This window comes from Rhinopithecus roxellana, chromosome 20 (genome assembly GCF_007565055.1).
Source record: "Rhinopithecus roxellana isolate Shanxi Qingling chromosome 20, ASM756505v1, whole genome shotgun sequence".
In the NCBI taxonomy this organism is placed as follows: Eukaryota; Metazoa; Chordata; class Mammalia; order Primates; family Cercopithecidae; genus Rhinopithecus; species Rhinopithecus roxellana.
In genome coordinates, this window is record NC_044568.1 from 46,113,298 (window position 1) to 46,131,346 (window position 18,049).

The 18,049-nt window shown below is 50.6% G+C and overlaps 1 protein-coding gene across 3 annotated transcripts in view; it reads left to right on the plus strand.

The window, feature by feature from the left end:
• Positions 1-18,049, plus strand: part of GPRC5B (G protein-coupled receptor class C group 5 member B) — a 28,581-nt gene that overhangs the window by 2,400 nt on the left and 8,132 nt on the right. For all 3 annotated transcript variants that reach the window (XM_030924886.1, XM_010388555.2, XM_010388556.2), the window contains exon 2: positions 10,733-11,763. In XM_030924886.1, the coding sequence (XP_030780746.1) occupies positions 10,734-11,763 (1,030 nt within the window). In that variant the 5' untranslated portion in view covers position 10,733. The remainder of the gene's footprint in view (positions 1-10,732; positions 11,764-18,049) is intronic.

An 18,049-nucleotide genomic window follows, 5' to 3' on the forward strand; every position in this document is an offset into this window, starting at 1 on the left:
TCCCCCGTTCGCTAAGGGGGCGGCTCCTTGGAGCGCGGACAAAGGCCCCTGGAGTGTGGCGGGCAGCGGCGTCCCCGCCTGGGGCCCCAGCCCACGCGCCACATTGGCCGCCCAACTGCACCAGGCCGGGGGGCACCTGAACGGAGCCCAGAAAGCCCTGGGGGTCCCGCAAAGACAAGAGAAGTGGGGGAGGGATCTGGCACAAAAACCCCGGCACTTCAGCCAAGGAACCTTCTTAATTCAGAAGTTTCTTCGGTGGGGACTCGAGGCTTGCGGAGGATCCAGGCTTTGAGTTAAACTGCATGCAAATGACATGTAAATAGAATGCAAATTGGCATCTGTCGTTTGGAAGCCCTCCCGGCCAGTTTGGTATCTAAGACTGTGGAGTGAACAGCTTCCTATCTGCTCCCTGCTCTAAGCCTGGAAAGGGGTCAGCTGAGTTGGGAAGGGAAGGAGATTCCAGGGGGAAGGAGCCGCCATTTGGGGCACAGGCAGCAAGACAGGCAGTTTTGTTAGAAAGATAAACTCAGAATCTTTATTGGATTAATATGTTATTTCAAGAAACATGCCAGGGACAGAACTGGGTGCCTTGTATAAAACGGACAAGACCCCTCCTCTCCCGGGGCTGGGGAGGTGAGTGGGCAAACATTAAACAAACCCATAGCAAATGGATATGAAATCCGATTGGGATACGGACGGCCAGGAAAATAAGATGGGGTGATGTAAAAGAAGGTGACAGGGATGTATGTACCTGAGAAGAGTGTTCGCGGAGTGACATTTGAGTGGAGCCCAGCTAAAAGAGGGGCGCGCCGCTGGGGAGGTCTAGCGGGAAGACTGAACCAGGAGGAAGGCACTGTGCGTGCAAAAGGTTGGAGGTGGGAATGAGCTTAGAGGAACTGAACAAAGGCCATTGTGGCTGGAGCTGTAGGCAGATTTGGGGGTGGAGATAGGGGAACGGTGGGGACCAGCCAGATCACGATCTCTTGGGCCATAGAAAGGAGTTTAGGGTTTATTTCGTTTGGACCAGTGAACCCTCCTAGGGTTTTGAGCGGGAGGCCATGGGATCTCATTTGTAGAAGCTCTCCTGTTGACAAGATGGAAAATAGTCCTCCTTTCCATTCTGCCCATGGGGAAAGAGAGATGCTGGGAGCCTCCGAGGGGCTCTGTCTAGCCTTGGGGGACCACTTTGAGCCTAGCCAGCCACTGCAAGCCAACTGGAGGAGCAGCTCAGGTTTTAAAATCCATTCCCTACTTTGAAACAGTGTTTATCCACCCTAACTGAGCCACCCGGAGCCCACCGCCCCATAAGCACTTTCTCGCAGAGCTTCCTGGGGGTTCCGAGTTAGTCACATTTTCTTCTTGGAATTACAGCCTGAGGAACCAACCACCGTGGATCGGGCAGCCAAGGATGCAATTTGCATTTAAATGATTGCTTTTATTTACAGGACTGGAGCTGCTTTGCATATTCATGGATCACAGAGCTTGTGTTCTTGCAACCCTGTTTACTAACCTATGAGGATTTTCTAATTTAAGAGCCCTCAAATGGGCCAGTGGTCTAGTCAGCATTGGGAAATGAAGATTAGGAGAACCTGTAACTTGGAAAAGATATCAAAGGGTGAGAATTGCGGGTCTGGGAAAGAGCTTAAAGTCAGGAAACCTTGTAACAGTTTAATCCTGCAGAGCAGGAAATGGACCAGAGGCTCCAGCAGGAGTGAGCTGGGACAGACTGTGATGCTGGGGTGCATGGGGAGACTGGCTCTGCAGCCCCATCCTGGGCCTCTGTCATACGTGGGGGCTTCAGAACAGGGCTGCAGCAGAAAGGCCTTGAGGTCAGGAGCTGGGAGAAATGGGTTCCAGTCCCAGGCCAGCCTGTATATTCCAGTGAGCCTCTGGCCAATTTTTCTGATGTCTCTGCCTTCATTTTCCCTACAGGAAAATGAGAATCATGATTGTCTTTTCTTTTTTGAGAGAGTTTAACTCTATCACCCAGGCTGGAGTGCAGTGGCGCAATCTCGGCTCACTGCTAACTCCGCCTCCCCGTTTCAAGAGATTCTCCTGCCTCAATCTCCCGAGTATCTGGGATTACAGGTGTGCACCAGAGACAGGGTTTCACCATGTTGGCCAGGCTGGTTTCAAACTCCTGTCCTCAAGTGATCCACCCACCCCAGCCTCCCAAAGTGCTAGGATTACAGGCATGAGCCACCGCAGCTGGCCATGATTGACTTTATAACAAGCAATTCACTAAAAAGCTGTTGCTTCCTCTGTGTCAGGCACCAAACCTGACTTTTCTTTTCTTATTTTATTTGTAATAGAGACAGTCTTGCTATGTTGCCCAGGCTGGTCTTGAACTCCCTTCCTCAAGCAATCTCCTGCCTCCTATAGAGCTGGGATTATAGGCGTGAGCCATCGCGCCTGGCCCAGACTGAGTATTTTTCACGTACTTCTCACACTAGCCTTGTAAAGCAGTGCTATCATTATTCCCATTTTACAGATGAAGAGACTGAGGTTCACAGAAGTTAAGTAATGCCCAGTGTCACATAGTTCTGTCTGACTCCCCTCTTCTGGCCTCCCTCCCACTGAGACCTTTCAGCCTGGTGGGAGCATGAACAGTGTACCCGTATGCATGTGGGTACTGGGCACTGAACTATTACATATGCACAGGGCTTGGAAATCCACTCCCACCCCACCTACTCATTTTGTCTTTCCCTTCTGTGTTCCAGTGCCTACCGCCATCTTTAGAGAAGGTAGGTTAAGATGCCACTGACCTGCTAGACACTGGGGGGGACGTGGCTGGGGTCAGGGGGATCCAGGGTGCAGCCATGCTGGTAGCAGCTGGGGCAAGGCCAGTAAGAATGTTCTAGAATGATTTTGTACATTTCATGTCTCCTTTCCCGTGGGTGAAAGGGAAGATGGGGATGCTGGTTCCCAAGAGAATGGCTGGTGTCTGCTCTGACTCTGCAAGAGAGACGCCCGGTTTCAGGGCACCCCAAGGTCCTCTGGCCTGGGTTCTACCTCCACAGCGAGGCTCTCACTTAGAGCACCTGCTGCAGGTGGCAGAAGAGTGTGGGAGTCCCCAGGGCCAACCACTCCAAGAGCGTCTCCCCTTCACACCACCTCAGGGACCTCTTTGGTTGGTGTGTGATGGGGGAGGCTAGAAGCCAGCAGTGGACAAAAACCTAAACCAGTAACCTCATGACAACACATTCTTTTCTTTTTTTATTTTATTTTATAACAGAGAGTCTTGCTATGTTGCCCAGGCTGGTCTTGAACTCCTGCCTCAAGCAGTCTCCCACCTCGGCCTCCCAGAGTGCTGGGATTACAGGCATGAGCTTGGAACCCAGCAGTGGACAAATAGCTAGGCGAGCCACCTTGTTACACCACCATCTCCATGGCAACTGCCCCTTCTAGAAAAATGAAAGCACTCACCACCTCAGACAAGAGAGCGTTTGCCAATCTTTTTTATCTGTGTATTGTATTTGATTATTATTATATTTTGAGCTGTCTTTATGCTGTCACCTAGGCTGGAATGAAGTGGCTCAGTCACGGCTCACTGCAGCTCAAACTCTTGGGCTCAAGTGATTCTCCCACCTTAGCCTCCTGAGTAGCTGGGATTACAGGCACACACCACCACACCTGGCTAATTTTTGAATTTTTATAGAGACAGGGTTTCACTGTGTTGCCCAGGCTGGTCTCCAACTCCTGGACTCAAATGATTTGCCTGCCTTGGGCCTCCCAAAGTGCTGGGATTACAGGTGTGAGCCACCATGCTTGGCCTTTTTAATGTATTTAATAGACACCTTATATAAACTTCTTACCCCATTAACTACTGTCCTAAACCCTAATTATTTTAACCATCACCGCAACCCCATGGGGTGGACACTGTTATCACCTTTGTTTTGCAGATGAGGCACCTTATGGCAGCTGCCCAGAGTCACAAGGTGCTAGCAGGTGGTGTGGGGACATTATCAGAAACTGGAAGATCTGATTCCTAAGTTCACACCAAGGTACAGCCTTGGCATAGCCTCCGGGCAGGCCTTGTTTTCCTTCTCATGCAAGGAATGCTGCCTGCCTGTGTTCTGGCCTCTGCAGGCCCCAGCACGTGGAGAGAGAGAGTGTGCTGTTCCTCCCCCTGCTAGCTGCTTCTGGCCCCTCTGCAGAGTGTGTGCCTGCGCACGCGCAAGCGTTTGTGTGTGTGTGAGAGAGAGATGCAGTATATTTAAGAGCATCTGAGTGAGTCACATTTCTAGGAGCCTGGCTGGCAGAAAAGGTAATTAGTATGTGAGCTGAGTCTTGTGCATTCGTTCACATTTATTCATTACTCCTTTTGAGAAGTGCGCACGCTTGCATCCCACGGGTTTGTTGCCATATATTCATCCTGTCCCAATCAGTCCTGCCTCAAGGCTGACTCAAAACCTCTAATCTGGTATTGTTCCTTTTGGGGCTCCTGGAGAGCTGCCCAGCTCTCAGGGTGAGAGGCACCAGGTGGCTAATTTAGCAGGATGGGGGCTTACCTGCCAGGGGGCACAGTGGATTGTGGGCATTGCCTGCCTTGTCTTGGGCTGGGGTAGGGAGATGAAGGCGGTAGTGCTCTGAGTTCCGGCTCTCGCTGCTGTACGTGTCCTTGTGTATCCAACCTCAGTACACCCCAGCATCGCCTACAGTGCTTGTGGAAGCACTGGTGACTGGACCCACTCCCTGAGAATCTGCATTTCTAAAGAGCTCCGGGGCGATGTTGTTGCTCTTGCCAGCCCAAGAACCAAACTTCGACGTAAACCTCTCAGACCCTCAGTTTTCCTCCTTATAAATGGGAATGAGAACACACGGCCTTTCAGGGTGGTATGAGGTTTGGAGACCACATTTATCCATTCATTCAGCAACTGGATTGTGAGCACTGCCCATGTGCCAGGCACTGGGGAATTGGTGCAGAACAAGACGACAAGCTCCTGGGCATGAGGTAGGGGTTGGGGGAGGAGGGGAATGGTGAGGAACAGACCAAAAGAGTACAAGAAATAAAATAATCTGGCCCAGTGTGGTGGCTCTCGCCTGTAATCCCAGCACTTTGGGAGGCCAAGGCAGGCAGATCACTTGAGGTCAGGAGTTTGAGACCAGCCTGGCCAATATGGCAAAACCCCCGTCTCTGCTAAAATACAAAAATTAGCCAGGCGCCTGTGATCCCAGCTACCTGGGAGGCTGAGGCAGGAGAATCACTTGAGCCCAGGAGGCAGAGATTGCAGCGAGCCGAGATCATGCCACTGCACTCCATCCTGGGCAACAGAGCGAGACTCTGTCTCAAAAAAATAAATCAAATAATTGAAAATTGAGATACATGCTACAAAGACAACAATCAAAAGTATTGACAAGGACAGGGAGAATCTACTTTGGGTTTGTTTGTTCGTTTGTTTGTTTTTATGATGGAGTCTCTGTTGCCCAGGCTAGAGTGCAGTGGCGTGATCTCGGCTCATTGCAACCTCCACCTCCTGGGTTCAAGTCACTCTCCTGCCTCAGCCTCCCAAGTAGCTGGGATCACAGGCACGTGCCACCACGCCTGGCTCATTTTTGTATTTTTAGTAGAAAAGGGGTTTCACCATGTTGGCTAGACTGGTCTCGAACTTCTGTCCTTAAATGATTTGCCTGCCTCGGCCTCCCAGAGTGCTGGGATTATAGGTGTGAGCCACTGTCCCAGGCCAGGGAGAATCTACTTTGATTGACTTGCCAGTCAAAGGCTCAGCAAGTGGCACTTCTAGGACTCTAGTGTGTAGTAAAAGCCCAGGAGCAATAGTACAATTGTTTGCATCTGGCCTCACCCCTTTGTAGCTGCGTGACCTTGGACAAGCCTGCTGTCCTCCCTGTTTTATCTCCTGTAAAATGGAGATAGTAATAGTACTTACCTTATGGAATTATAATGTAGAATTATAATGTAGATCATTAGGTAATAATATACGTGAAGTACACAGAGTGCCTAGAACATAGCACTGTAAGGGTTAAGTTATTATTGTTGTCACTTTGGCTGCAATAGGAAACTCTGGGGGGGGGCATTTCTGAATCCCCCAGAAATCCTAGATGAGCTGCCTCAGCGTCAGTCTGTGAGGCAGTGTGCCACACCCCTCCCCCAAACAGCCTGGACATTGTCCTATGGAGTGCGGTGGCTGTCACCTCATGGGCAGCCTTGGCAATGATAATGACCCACTTGAGACAAGCGGTGCCATCAGTTGCATCTAGGTGCTTAGACGTTGGGTAGGGAGGACTTCCTGGAAGAAGGGGGCCATAAGATGTGGGAGGAATATTAAACTTCTTTGTTGTCAAGTGACAGAAACCCAGCTCAAACTGGCTTAATCCAAAAAAAAAAGCAGGGGCTAGGGGGAGTTAACTGGCTGCTGGAACTGCAAAGACCAGACTGGCTTCAGGCATGGATGAATCCAGCCATTCAGTGTATTAGGACTGTAGTCCATCCCATAGCTGTTTCCTCGGGGACAGCTTTACTCTCAGACAAGTTCTCGCCCTGTGATGGCAAATGTGCTCTCCAGCTTCAGGCCTCCGTCCTCGTAGTTTTTCAACCCCAGCAGAAAGAGAAGACCTCCTTCCAGTGAGTGCTAGAACAATCCTAGGGTGGATTCTCATGGGCCTGGCTCAGGCCACGTGCCTTTCCATGAACCACTCACTGTGGCTTAGGGTAGCATAAATGCTGTGATTGGCCAGGCCTGGGACAGATGCCCATGCTGGGAGCTCGGACGCAAGGTAGCTCTCCAAGGGAAAATCAGGTGCTCTTTCCAGAAATGGGAGAAACGGATGCTGAGCAGCAAAAACAACAGCTGTCCCGGAAGAGTAGAGAGTTCCACCCTCAGGGATGAAAACAGAAAGCAAGAGTGTATCCATTTCCCACGTCAGAGAGGAGTCAGGAGCTGGAAACCTGGACCAGGGCCATAGAACTCTGCACCATTTCAGAAGCTTGGTCGCCATCTTGGTGTTGGCGTCCTCCGCATAGGTTTTCTGTTGTGGTTGCACGACTGAGCAGGAATAGGGAGGAGCTGGAGAAACAAAAGTCCCAATTTGCAGCCAGGTCTGGAAAAGAGAGAACCGCCTCCAAGAGTGAATGGAAACAGCTTAAGAAGGCCAAGTTCTTGCAAAGAGACCCAGGGTGCAGGCTTGCTGCTGAGGGGCCTGGCTGGTTTCGTGGCATCTTCCCCATCCATTCTGTCTTTATGTGCCTAAACCAGGCTTGCTCCACCTGGGCACAGTTGACCTGTAGGGCTGGATAATCCTTTCTTGTGGGAGCTGTCCCACCAGATGTAGGATGTTTAGCAGCATTTCTGGCCTCCATCCCCTGATACCAATTGCATCTCCCTCCCTAGTTGTGACAACTGAAAATGACTCTAGACATTGCCAAATGGTCCCTGGGGGTAAAAATTGCACCTGGTTGGGAGCCACTGGCCTACAGGGGGAGGAGGGGTTGGGGAATTGGTGGTAGTCAGGACTGCAAAGCACATTCCTGCCTGTCATCCTCCCAGCCACCCTGGAGCTGGATGGGATTAGAGAGGCTGCTTGGGACATTGCTTGCTGAAACTTGCTGAGAAGTCTCTTAACTGAGCTGGCCATTGATGAGGTGTCTCAGGGGAATCCACTCCAGGGCCCCTCCACCGGTTAAGGGACTGTTAGCATTTTGCTCTGACGCCTCCAGTTCTTACATTTTGATCCCTCGTGTGCTTTTAGGACCTCGTGACAAGCAATTGTGTTAGGATGTTTATCCAAAGAGTGGTAGGTTGAAATGTGCCCAGTGGGTATGCAACATAGGGTACATCAACCAGCAATTCTATTTGATATTTATTTATTTATTTTATTTATTTATTTATTTATTTATTGAGACAGAGTCTCGCTTTGTTGCCCAGGCTGGAGTGCAGTGACAAGATCTCGGCGCACTGAAACCACCTCCCAGGTTCAAGCGATTCTTCTGCCTCAGCATCCCAAGTAGCTGGGACTACAGGCACATGGCACCACGCCCAGCTAATTTTTTTATTTTTAGTAGAGAAGGGGTTTCACCATGTTGGCCAGGCTGGTCTCAAACTGCTGTCCTCAAGTGATCCTCTTGCCTCAGCCTCCCAAAGTGCTGGGATTACAGGCATGAGTCACTGCGCCCGGCCTCAATGAGCAATTTAAAAATGTCTGGAGATAAACACTTGAATGTGTTTGGTTTTCTTTTAAGTAGGTTGATTCAAAAGTTAAGTAAATAACTGCCCAGGTGGTGTGTGGACAAAGCACAAGTAGCTGCGGTGGCACGCCAGCAACTGATGTGGCAGGACCACGAATAAGTGCTGGATTGCAGGCCGACCATCAGTGCCTGACGTGCATCCTCAACCCTGAGCGTACCTGAGCAGGATGCTGAGGCGGGATGCTGGCCAGATGCCTTCTATTCCGAGCCTGCCTCCTCTCATCAGTAGGCAAAGGACATGAGCCCGACAGCCCCAGGCACCTTTTCCTTCAGTGACATCAATAATTTATGCCACTGGAAAGCCTCACAGCCAGGGCAGGATCTGAGACGCTCACAGGATCTCTGTAACAGTGAGGTGGTCGATACCGCATTTACTTAGGGAAGCCCCAGGGACATACTGGAGCCCGGGGAGAGCAGCTGGTCACAGCCCCACACGTGGGCTGAGCTGGGGCAGTAAGTCTGGCTTGAGATGCTGGGAAACGAGAGCCCAGCCAGCTGGGCAGGCTGTGGCTTTCCTAAAGACCAGGCTCCCTTCAAAAGCAAGGGGCTGTTAGAGGGGGGAAAAGAAAAGCGAGGAGCTGGTAGCTGTGACGTAGAGGACGGTCCTTGCTGTTTCTCATTCATTCAGTATTTACTAAACATCTACTTCATGCCAGGCGCTGTGTGTCGAGCTTCAGTCTACACCCGTGGTTCTCATCCAGGCGATTTTGCTTCCCCAGGGGACATCTGGCACTGTCTAGAGACATTTTGGGTTGTCACAGTTGGTGGAGGGGACGTGCTACTGGTATCCAGTGGGTAGACCCCGGGGATGCTGGTAAACATCCTACAACGCACAGTCCCCCATGACAGAGAACGACTCAGCCCAAATGTCAGTCGTGCCAAGACTGAAGGATTCTTGTCTGCTGGTGAACAAGAGAGACCATGTCCCTGCCCTGCCACGTCTTGCAATGGGGGAAGCGAGGATGGGAGGACAGGAGGAAGGGAAGGCAGAAACAGTAAACAGTCAAAAAATGACAGACACTATTAGACCAGAGGCTGTGGTGGAGAAGACTGGGGTGTGACCTTGGCCAAGGTCTAAGTTGATGGCATCAGAGCTGAGCTCGGCACAGGCAGGAGGAGTGGCCAGGAAGAGGGAGCAGAGGGGCAAGAGGAGACTTGGGTTAGGCTGGTCACTGAGGCTGCTGTGTGGAGTCCAGCTCGTATATGGGCAAGAGAGAGGGCAGCAGAGAGAATCCTGCAGGTTTCCCAGGGAGAGACGCACTCCGGGGAATCCTCCAGAGATGTTCTAGAGAGCGAGCATGGGAGGTGAGGGAGAGACACAGCCTGGAACCAAGGAAGACAGCTGCTTTTGTGTTTACTACATTTGAAATGCTGGGATCCCGGCACTTTGAGAGGCCGAGACGGGTGGGTCACTTGAGATCAGGAATTCGAGACCAGCCTGGCCAACATGGTGAAACCTCGTCTCTACTAGAAATACAAAAAAAATTAGCCAGGCGTGGTGGTGCACGCCTGTAATCCCAGCTACTCAGGAGGCTGAGGCAGGAGAATCGTTTGAACCTGGGAGGCGGAGGCTGTAGTGAGCCAAAATTGCACCACTGCACTCCAACCTGGGCGACAGAGAGACTCCATCTCAAAAAAAAAGAAAAAGAAAGAAGAAAGTGAAGAAATGCTGAGAGCCCTCGGAGTGAGGTCGCATCCAGGAGTTGAGTTGTGTGACCTTGTGCAAAGGTTGTCACCTCCTGGAGACTCTGTATTGTCACCTGTAAGATGGAGGTCCTAAAAGGAGCTGTCTCACAGGGCATTGTGAGGACTGGATGTATCCAATTCCTGTCCTGAAGTTAGTTGGTAGTAAATGTTAGCTGTTAGCCTCGAGAGGCTGAGACCGGGTAATTCATGCCACTCATTCTCCTAGTGCAGCACTTGACCTGTGGCTGTCTCTTTAAAGTTTCATTTTTTTCCCCCTTACTTTTCTTTCTTTTCTTTTTTTCTTTTTTTTTTTGAGACGGCGTCTAGTTCTGTCTCCCAGGCTGGAGTTTAGTGCCGCGATCTCGGCTCACTGCGACCTCCGTCTCCCAGGTTCAAGCAATTCTCCTGCCTCAGCCTCCAAAGTAGCTGGGATTACAGGCGCCTGACACACACCCAGCAAATTTTTGTATTTTCTAGTAGAGATGGCGTTTCACTGTGTTGGCCAGGCTGGTCTTGAACTCCTGACCTTGTGATCCACCCATCTCTGCCTCCCAAACCGCTGGGATTACAAGCATGAGCCACCGTGCCCAGCCTTCCCCTTATTTTTCAAGAGGTCTGACGTGGCACAGAGTATCAAATTCAAAGAATACAAAAGGGTATAGACAGAAGTTGGCCTCCCTCCCACCCTGTCCTCCAGCCACCAGCGGTGATGATTCATGGTTCTTCACTGCACCCAGCCAAGGGTACAGATGAGACCCAAAACGAGAGGCAGGTCTTCAAGAAGTCAGGAGAGGGGTAGTCTTCCAATGAATTGATCTTTCCTTCCCCCCTTGGCTTTTCTAGAATGTTCGTGGCATCAGAGAGAAAGATGAGAGCTCACCAGGTGCTCACCTTTCTCCTGCTCTTTGTGATCACCTCGGTGGCCTCTGAAAACGCCAGCACGTCCCGAGGGTGCGGACTGGACCTCCTCCCTCAGTACGTGTCCCTGTGCGACCTGGACGCCATCTGGGGCATCGTGGTGGAGGCGGTGGCTGGGGCGGGCGCCCTGATCACACTGCTCCTGATGCTCATCCTCCTGGTGCGGCTGCCCTTCATCAAGGAGAAGGAGAAGAAGAGCCCCGTGGGCCTCCACTTTCTCTTCCTCCTGGGGACCCTGGGCCTCTTTGGGCTGACGTTCGCCTTCATCATCCAGGAGGACGAGACCATCTGCTCCGTCCGCCGCTTCCTCTGGGGCGTCCTCTTTGCGCTGTGCTTCTCCTGCCTGCTGAGCCAGGCGTGGCGCGTGCGGAGGCTGGTGCGGCACGGCACGGGCCCCGCGGGCTGGCAGCTGGTGGGCCTGGCGCTGTGCCTGATGCTGGTACAAGTCATCATCGCTGTGGAGTGGCTGGTGCTCACCGTGCTGCGCGACACGAGGCCGGCCTGCGCCTACGAGCCCATGGACTTTGTGATGGCCCTCATCTACGACATGGTACTGCTGGTGGTCACCCTGGGGCTGGCCCTCTTCGCTCTGTGCGGCAAGTTCAAGAGGTGGAAGCTGAACGGGGCCTTCCTCCTCATCACAGCCTTCCTCTCTGTGCTCATCTGGGTGGCCTGGATGACCATGTACCTCTTCGGCAATGTCAAGCTGCAGCAGGGAGATGCCTGGAACGACCCCACCTTGGCCATCACGCTGGCGGCCAGCGGCTGGGTCTTCGTCATCTTCCACGCCATCCCTGAGATCCACTGCACCCTTCTGCCGGCCCTGCAGGAGAACACGCCCAACTACTTCGACACATCGCAGCCCAGGATGCGGGAGACAGCCTTCGAGGAGGACGTGCAGCTGCCGCGGGCCTATATGGAGAACAAGGCCTTCTCCATGGATGAACACAATGCAGGTAAAGTGGGCACCGCCCGGCTGGGTCAGAGCATCTCAAAAGACGCTCTTCTTCCTCTGCAGTGGGGATGGGCACTCCCAGTGCCTGGGACAGTCGCAGCAGATTAGAACCCACAAACGTTGGCTCCTGTGCTGAAACTGGCCCAGATATGGTTTGGGTTTGTTTGTTTGAGACGGATTTTCGCTCTAGTCACCCAGGGTGGAGCGCAATGGTGCAATCTCAGCTCACTGCAACCTCCACCTCCTGGGTTCAAGTGATTCTCCTGCCTCAGCCTCCCAAGTAGCTGGGACTACAAGCACGTGCCACCATGCTCAGCTAATTTTTGTATTTTTAGTAGAGACGGGGTTTCACCATGTTGGCGAGCTTGGTCTTGTATTCCTGACCTCAGATGATATGCCCATCTCGGCCTTCCAAAGTGCTGGGATTACAGGAGTGAGCCACTGCGCCCAGCAGGGTTTGGGTTTTGTTGTTGTTGTTGTTGTTGTTTTTGAGACAGGGTCTTGTTCTGTTGCCCAGGCTGAGTGCAGCGACATGATCATAGCTCACTGCAGCCTCAACCTCCTGGGTTAAGTAATTCTCCCACCTCAGCCTCCCAAGTAGCTGGGACTGCATGCATGCGCCACCATGTCCAGCTAATTTTTTTATTCTGTGTAGAGACAGGGTCTCATTATGTGGCCCAGGCAGGTCTCAAACTCCTGGGCTCAAATGATCCTCCCGCCTCAGCCTTTCAAAGCTCTGGATATGGATTTTTATTAAGCTTTCTTTTCCCCCTACCAATTGCCAGCCAGTTTATTTTAAAAATACAGGTTTCCAGCTTCTTTTGCAAAGTCGAATCTGGCAACACTGGACCAACATTTCCACTGGGTTGCAATGGTCTGAAACTGACTTGAGACCATATGCACTAGAAGACCCTGCCTCTGGCCCCTCCTGGAGCTGTGGCTGCCCTTCAGATGGGAATCCACTTTTCTGTTCACCACACTCTCCACCACTCTCTATTGCTCCTGACCCAGCTGCTATATATAGCATAGTAACATTAATTCCCTGGCTCCCCCAAGCATTTGAGTCTGCAATTCATGTGCTGGATGGATGTAGGGGGCCACAGCGGGAATTGCTCCCATCCCCTCTCCTACCTCAGTCACCAGGAATGTACTAATTTGGGCCCTGGAGCCAGATGTCTGGGTTCAAATTCTGCCTCTGCTGTGGCTTTGAACAAATTATATTACTTTTATAAGCCTCAGTTTTTCTCATCTGTGAACTAGAAACAGTAAGAGACTGTACCTCATAGAGCTGTTAGGAGAAAGAACACAGTGAGTACAAAGCCCTCTTGGTACCTGCTATGTTCTCTGTGCATCTTACTCGGCTTCCCCTGAAAGCCGAATCTGAGACAAGGGCTCCAGTGCAGGTGGTTTAGTGGGGCGGTGGTCCCTGCAAGGGAGAGGGCAGGGAGAATGAGACTGAGAAGGCAGAGATGATAAAACAAGTACATTAATGAGCCAGTTACCACCACGGGCAGCAAAGGCTCCTTCGTGCTGGGAATCCTCTGAGGACACAGGCTGAATGAGCCTCAGAATTGGTCCAGGAAGAAAAGGAGGCTGGGGCATCTGTCCACCAGCTCCCATCTCCCAGTGTTATTTGGTTTTGGTTTTTGTCTTTATGGATTGAGTCTCGCTCTGTTGCCCAGGCTAGAGTACAGTGGCACAATCACAGTGCATGCAGTCTTGACCTCCTGGGCTCAAGCAGTCCTCCCACCTCAGCCTCCCGAGTAGCTGGGACCACAGGCACACGCCACCACACCCAGTTAACTTATTTATTTTGATAGACACAGAGTCTTACTATGTTGCCTGGGGTGGTCTCGAATTCCCGAGCCCAAGTGATTCCCCCTACCTCGGCTTCCCGAAGTGCTGTGATTACAGGCATGAGCCATAGCACGGGGCTTCCAAGTGTTATTAACATCCCCTATAATTCTGGTGACTGGGGTGGATAAGTATCATCTGTTCCAAGGCAGAAAAACAGATTTGCTGAGCACTTGAGATGGACGTTTTTGGGTACCCAGGGCTATCTGCTACTGCTGCAGGGGCTTCAGAAGTGAGGTCCTATCTAGGGGATGTGGCATAGGAACCCACTAGGACCTGCCTAGGGGATGTGATACAGGAACCCAAATCCCCTGCTATTGACACTTGAGAAGTATCTCTTAGAATCATTACCTGAAGGGAGTCAGCCAGGGTCCCAGCAGTTGAGATTAAATAAACTTGCCCTTTCTCAGTTCTTTGAGAAAGATGCATCAGGGGCTACAACATTCATAATAATAATAACTAGTATTGCCATCATTTGTTGAGCACTAACTATGTGTCAGGCACTATTGTGCATTTTTGTTTTTTTTTTTTGAGGCAGTGTCTCACTCTGTCACCCAGCAGGCTGGACTGGAGTGCAGTGATGCGATCTCAGCTCACTGCAGCCTCCGTCTCCCAGGTTCAAGTGATTCTCCTGCCTCAACCTCCTGAGTAGCTGGGATTACAGGCACCCACCACCACACCTGGCTGATTTTTGTATTTTTAGTAGAGACAGGGTTTCACCATGTTGTCCAGGCTGGTCTTGAACTCCTGACCTCATGTGATCCACCCGCCTTGGCCTCCTGAAGTGCTGGCATTACAGACATGAGCCACTGCGCCCGGCCACTATTGTAAATATTTGACCTGCATTAGCTCATTAGTCCTCACTACCACCTAATGAGGCAGGTCTTGTTTTTATCCCCATCTTATGAATGAATAAATGGAGGCTCTGAGAGTTAAATGACTTGCCCGAGGACTTCAGATTATCAAGATTCCCTCTTCAGTGACATTCACCCAGCGACCTGGTGCATGGGCCATAGCCCCTCTGCTAGATAGGGCTGGAAATCCCAGTGTGGCTTTTATCAGCTGCTCTCTTCCTACTATGAAGTTCCAAGTCAGCAAGCCCGTGTTTGCTGAAATTTGGCAGGGATGGCAGAGTCAGCCCAGCTTGGAGGCTGGCTCCCCGGGATGCCAGAAGATAGGGATCAGGACAGAGATCAGCACTGGGAACCCAGAGGGCCCTTCAGGGAATGTGGTGAGCAGAGATGAGGAGTTGGTCAGTTCCTGGGGTCCTGGTTGGGCCATCTCTTTGCTGGCCCAAACTCCCCATGGAACTCAAAAACAGCAATAACTCCTGAAACGGGGCACAAACTTTTATGCATTCATGTTTTCCTTTTTTTTTTTTTTTTTTCTTGAGATGGAATTTCACTCTTGTTGCCCAGGCTGGAGTGCAATGGCATGATCTCGGCTCACCACAACCTCCACCTCCAGGGTTCAAGCAATTCTCCTGCCTCAGCCTCTCGAGTAGCTGAGAATACAGGCATGCGCCACCACACCCGGCTAATTTTGTATTTTTAGTAGAGACAGGGTTTCTCCATGTTGTTCAGGCTCACTCAAACTCCTGACCTCAGGTGATCCACCCGCCTCAGCCTCCCAAAGTGTTGGAATTACAGGCATGAGCCACCGCACCCAGCCCCTTTTTTTTGGTTTTATTTTGTTTTGTTTTGTTTTGTTTTCTAGATGGAGTCTCACTCTGTCACCCGGGCTGGAGTGCAAGGGTGTGGTCTCAGCTCACTGCAACCTCCACCTCCTGGGTTCAAGCAATTCTCCTGCCTCAGCCTCCTAAGTAGCTGGGACTACTTGAGATGGACACTCGAGATGTGCATGCCACCACACCCGGCTAATTTTTGTATTTTTAGTAGAGACGGGGTTTCACTATGTTGGCCAGTATGGTCTCAAACTCCTGACCTTGTGATATGCCCGCTTCAGTCTCCCAAAGTGCTGGGATTACAGACGTGAGCCCCTGTGCCCGGCCATGGAGCCTCTTTTGTAAGGACACGAATCTCATTCATGAAGGCTCCATCCTGATGGCCTTATCACCTCCCAAAGGCTCTACCATCTAATATCATCACACTGGAGAAGAGGTTTTAACATACGTTTCTCTAGGGAATTGTTCTGTGGCTTTGTCAGATTCTCAAAGCCACCCGTGACCCCAAAAGGTGAAGAATCAGTGTGTTGTTGAACATGATGGTTCCATTTTCTTGAAGTAAAACCACGATGCCAGAGTTACCCAAGTATTACGGCCTTTACAGTGTAAGATAACTAACCTCTGCTGGGGGCTTCCTGGGGGCCCACTATCATTCTGAGCATTTTAGTGACTGATCTCTTTTAATCTCTGCAGTAACTCCATGAGTTCTTATTTGCAGATAGGAAACTGAGGCACAGAGAGGCTAAGCAGTTTGCCCAAGAGGCAGAGCCGGAATTTGAACCCAGGCAGAGGCAGAGTTTAAATCCAGGCAGAGCCAAGAGTTTGAACCCAGGCGGGATAGCTCCAGAGGCCACATGCCTGACCCCTGTGCCATGGAATCACCCTCCTCTTCATAAAGCACTTAAGCGCCCCTCATCTCACTGAGGTGTCAGGACAACTCTGTGCATTTGGAAAGATGAGGACTATCAGACCCATTTTACAGAGTGGAAAACTGAGCCCAGGGATGTCAGGCAGCTTGTTCAAGCGTAAGCTATAAATACACGGCAGAGCAGGAAGAGAAAAAGTTGGTTTCCTGAATTCCATTACTTACATCCTTTCTTGTAAAAATGCAGCCAAGACTTTATAGCCAGATAAGATCCAGAGATGCAAGGGCTCTGGGATCCAGGTTGGTGTCCGCAGAGCTGGGGCTGGCGCAGGGGTGATGGAGAGTCTGGAGGTGCCACCCACCCTATCTGTTTCACATCTGTTTCACAGTGACACATTCTAAAGCCAAGGAAGTTGTTTTTCCATTCCCCTCTTTCTTTTCCAAAACAAAAACACCTTTATCACTCCTTCTTGGTGGCAGACAAGCAACAATAATCATATAGAATCAGCGGAATCATGTAGGTTCAACAAGTAAAAATAATAGCCAGGTGCGGTGGCTCACACCTGTAATCCCAGCACTTTGGGAGGCTGAGGCGGGCAGATTGCTTCAGCTCAAAAGTTGGAGACCACCCTGGGCAACATGGTGACACCCCTGTCTCTACTAAAATCCAAAAAAAAAAAGATAATAATAAATAGCTGGGCATGGTGGTGCATGCCTGTAATCCCAGGTACTCGCTCAGGAGGCTGAGGTGGGAGAATGGGAGAATCGCTTGAACCGGGGAGGCAGAGGTTACAATGAGCTGAGATCGCGTCACTGCACCCCAGCCTGAGTGACAAAGGGAGACTTTATCTCAAATGAAAAATAAAAATAAAAAACAATAATAAACAAAAATTGCTTAAAATCCCTTTGCCCAGGGGCAACGGTTTGCTTCCACACTCACACACAATAGGGCAGAGTGCTTCTTAACCAGGCTACACATTACAATCACTTGGGCTGCTTTAAAAAATCACCAGTGCTTGGCCAGGTGCAGTCCCAGCACTTTGGGAGGCCGAGGCGGGTGGATCACAAGGTCAGGAGTTCGAGACCAGCCTGGCCAATATGGTGAAACCCCCGTCTCTACTAAAAATACAAAAAAATTAGCCGGGCATGGTGGCACATGCCTGTAATCCCAGCTACTCAGGAGGCTGAGGCAGAATTGCTTGAACCTGGGAAGTGGAGGTTGCAGTGAGCTGATATCGTGCCACTGCACTCCAGCCTGGGCGACAGAGTGAGACTCCGTATCAAACAAAAAAAAGAAAACAAAAAACAATGCTTGCTCAATTGTGATTAAGTCTGAGTTTGGGATTAGATGTTTTCTAAGCTCTCCAAGTGATTCTCAGATGTAACCAGGTTGAAACCACTGGTCTGAGTGATGTTCTTCAGTGTGCTTACTTTAAATCAATGTTACGGAGGTAGCTGCAGATCAGTAACTGCAGAGCAACAGTCTCCTTTCAATGATGCAGAGCTTGCCATTAGGCCCTGTCACTTAATTTTTTGATCTTCAGCTAGTGAATCTTCTGCCTGCTTCTGGCTCTCGATGATAAACAGTGCTGCAGTGAACATTCTTATGCATTCACCTTCAGGCTTTTAATCAATTCACTCCTTGCAAAAAAATTTTCTAGATACGGGTTAAAGAGTCTGCACTTCAAATCTTGATACAGTAAATCTTCACTTGACCTTATTAGCAGGTTCTTGCAAACTGTGACTTTAAGTGAAATGATGTGTAATAAAACCAGTCTTTTTCCTGATCAATTTCGCTAGCAAAACAATGACACTATTCAAGGACCTCTTGTACCTTCCTTCACTTAAGTCGCAGTTTTCAAGAACCTTTTGATGGCATTAAGT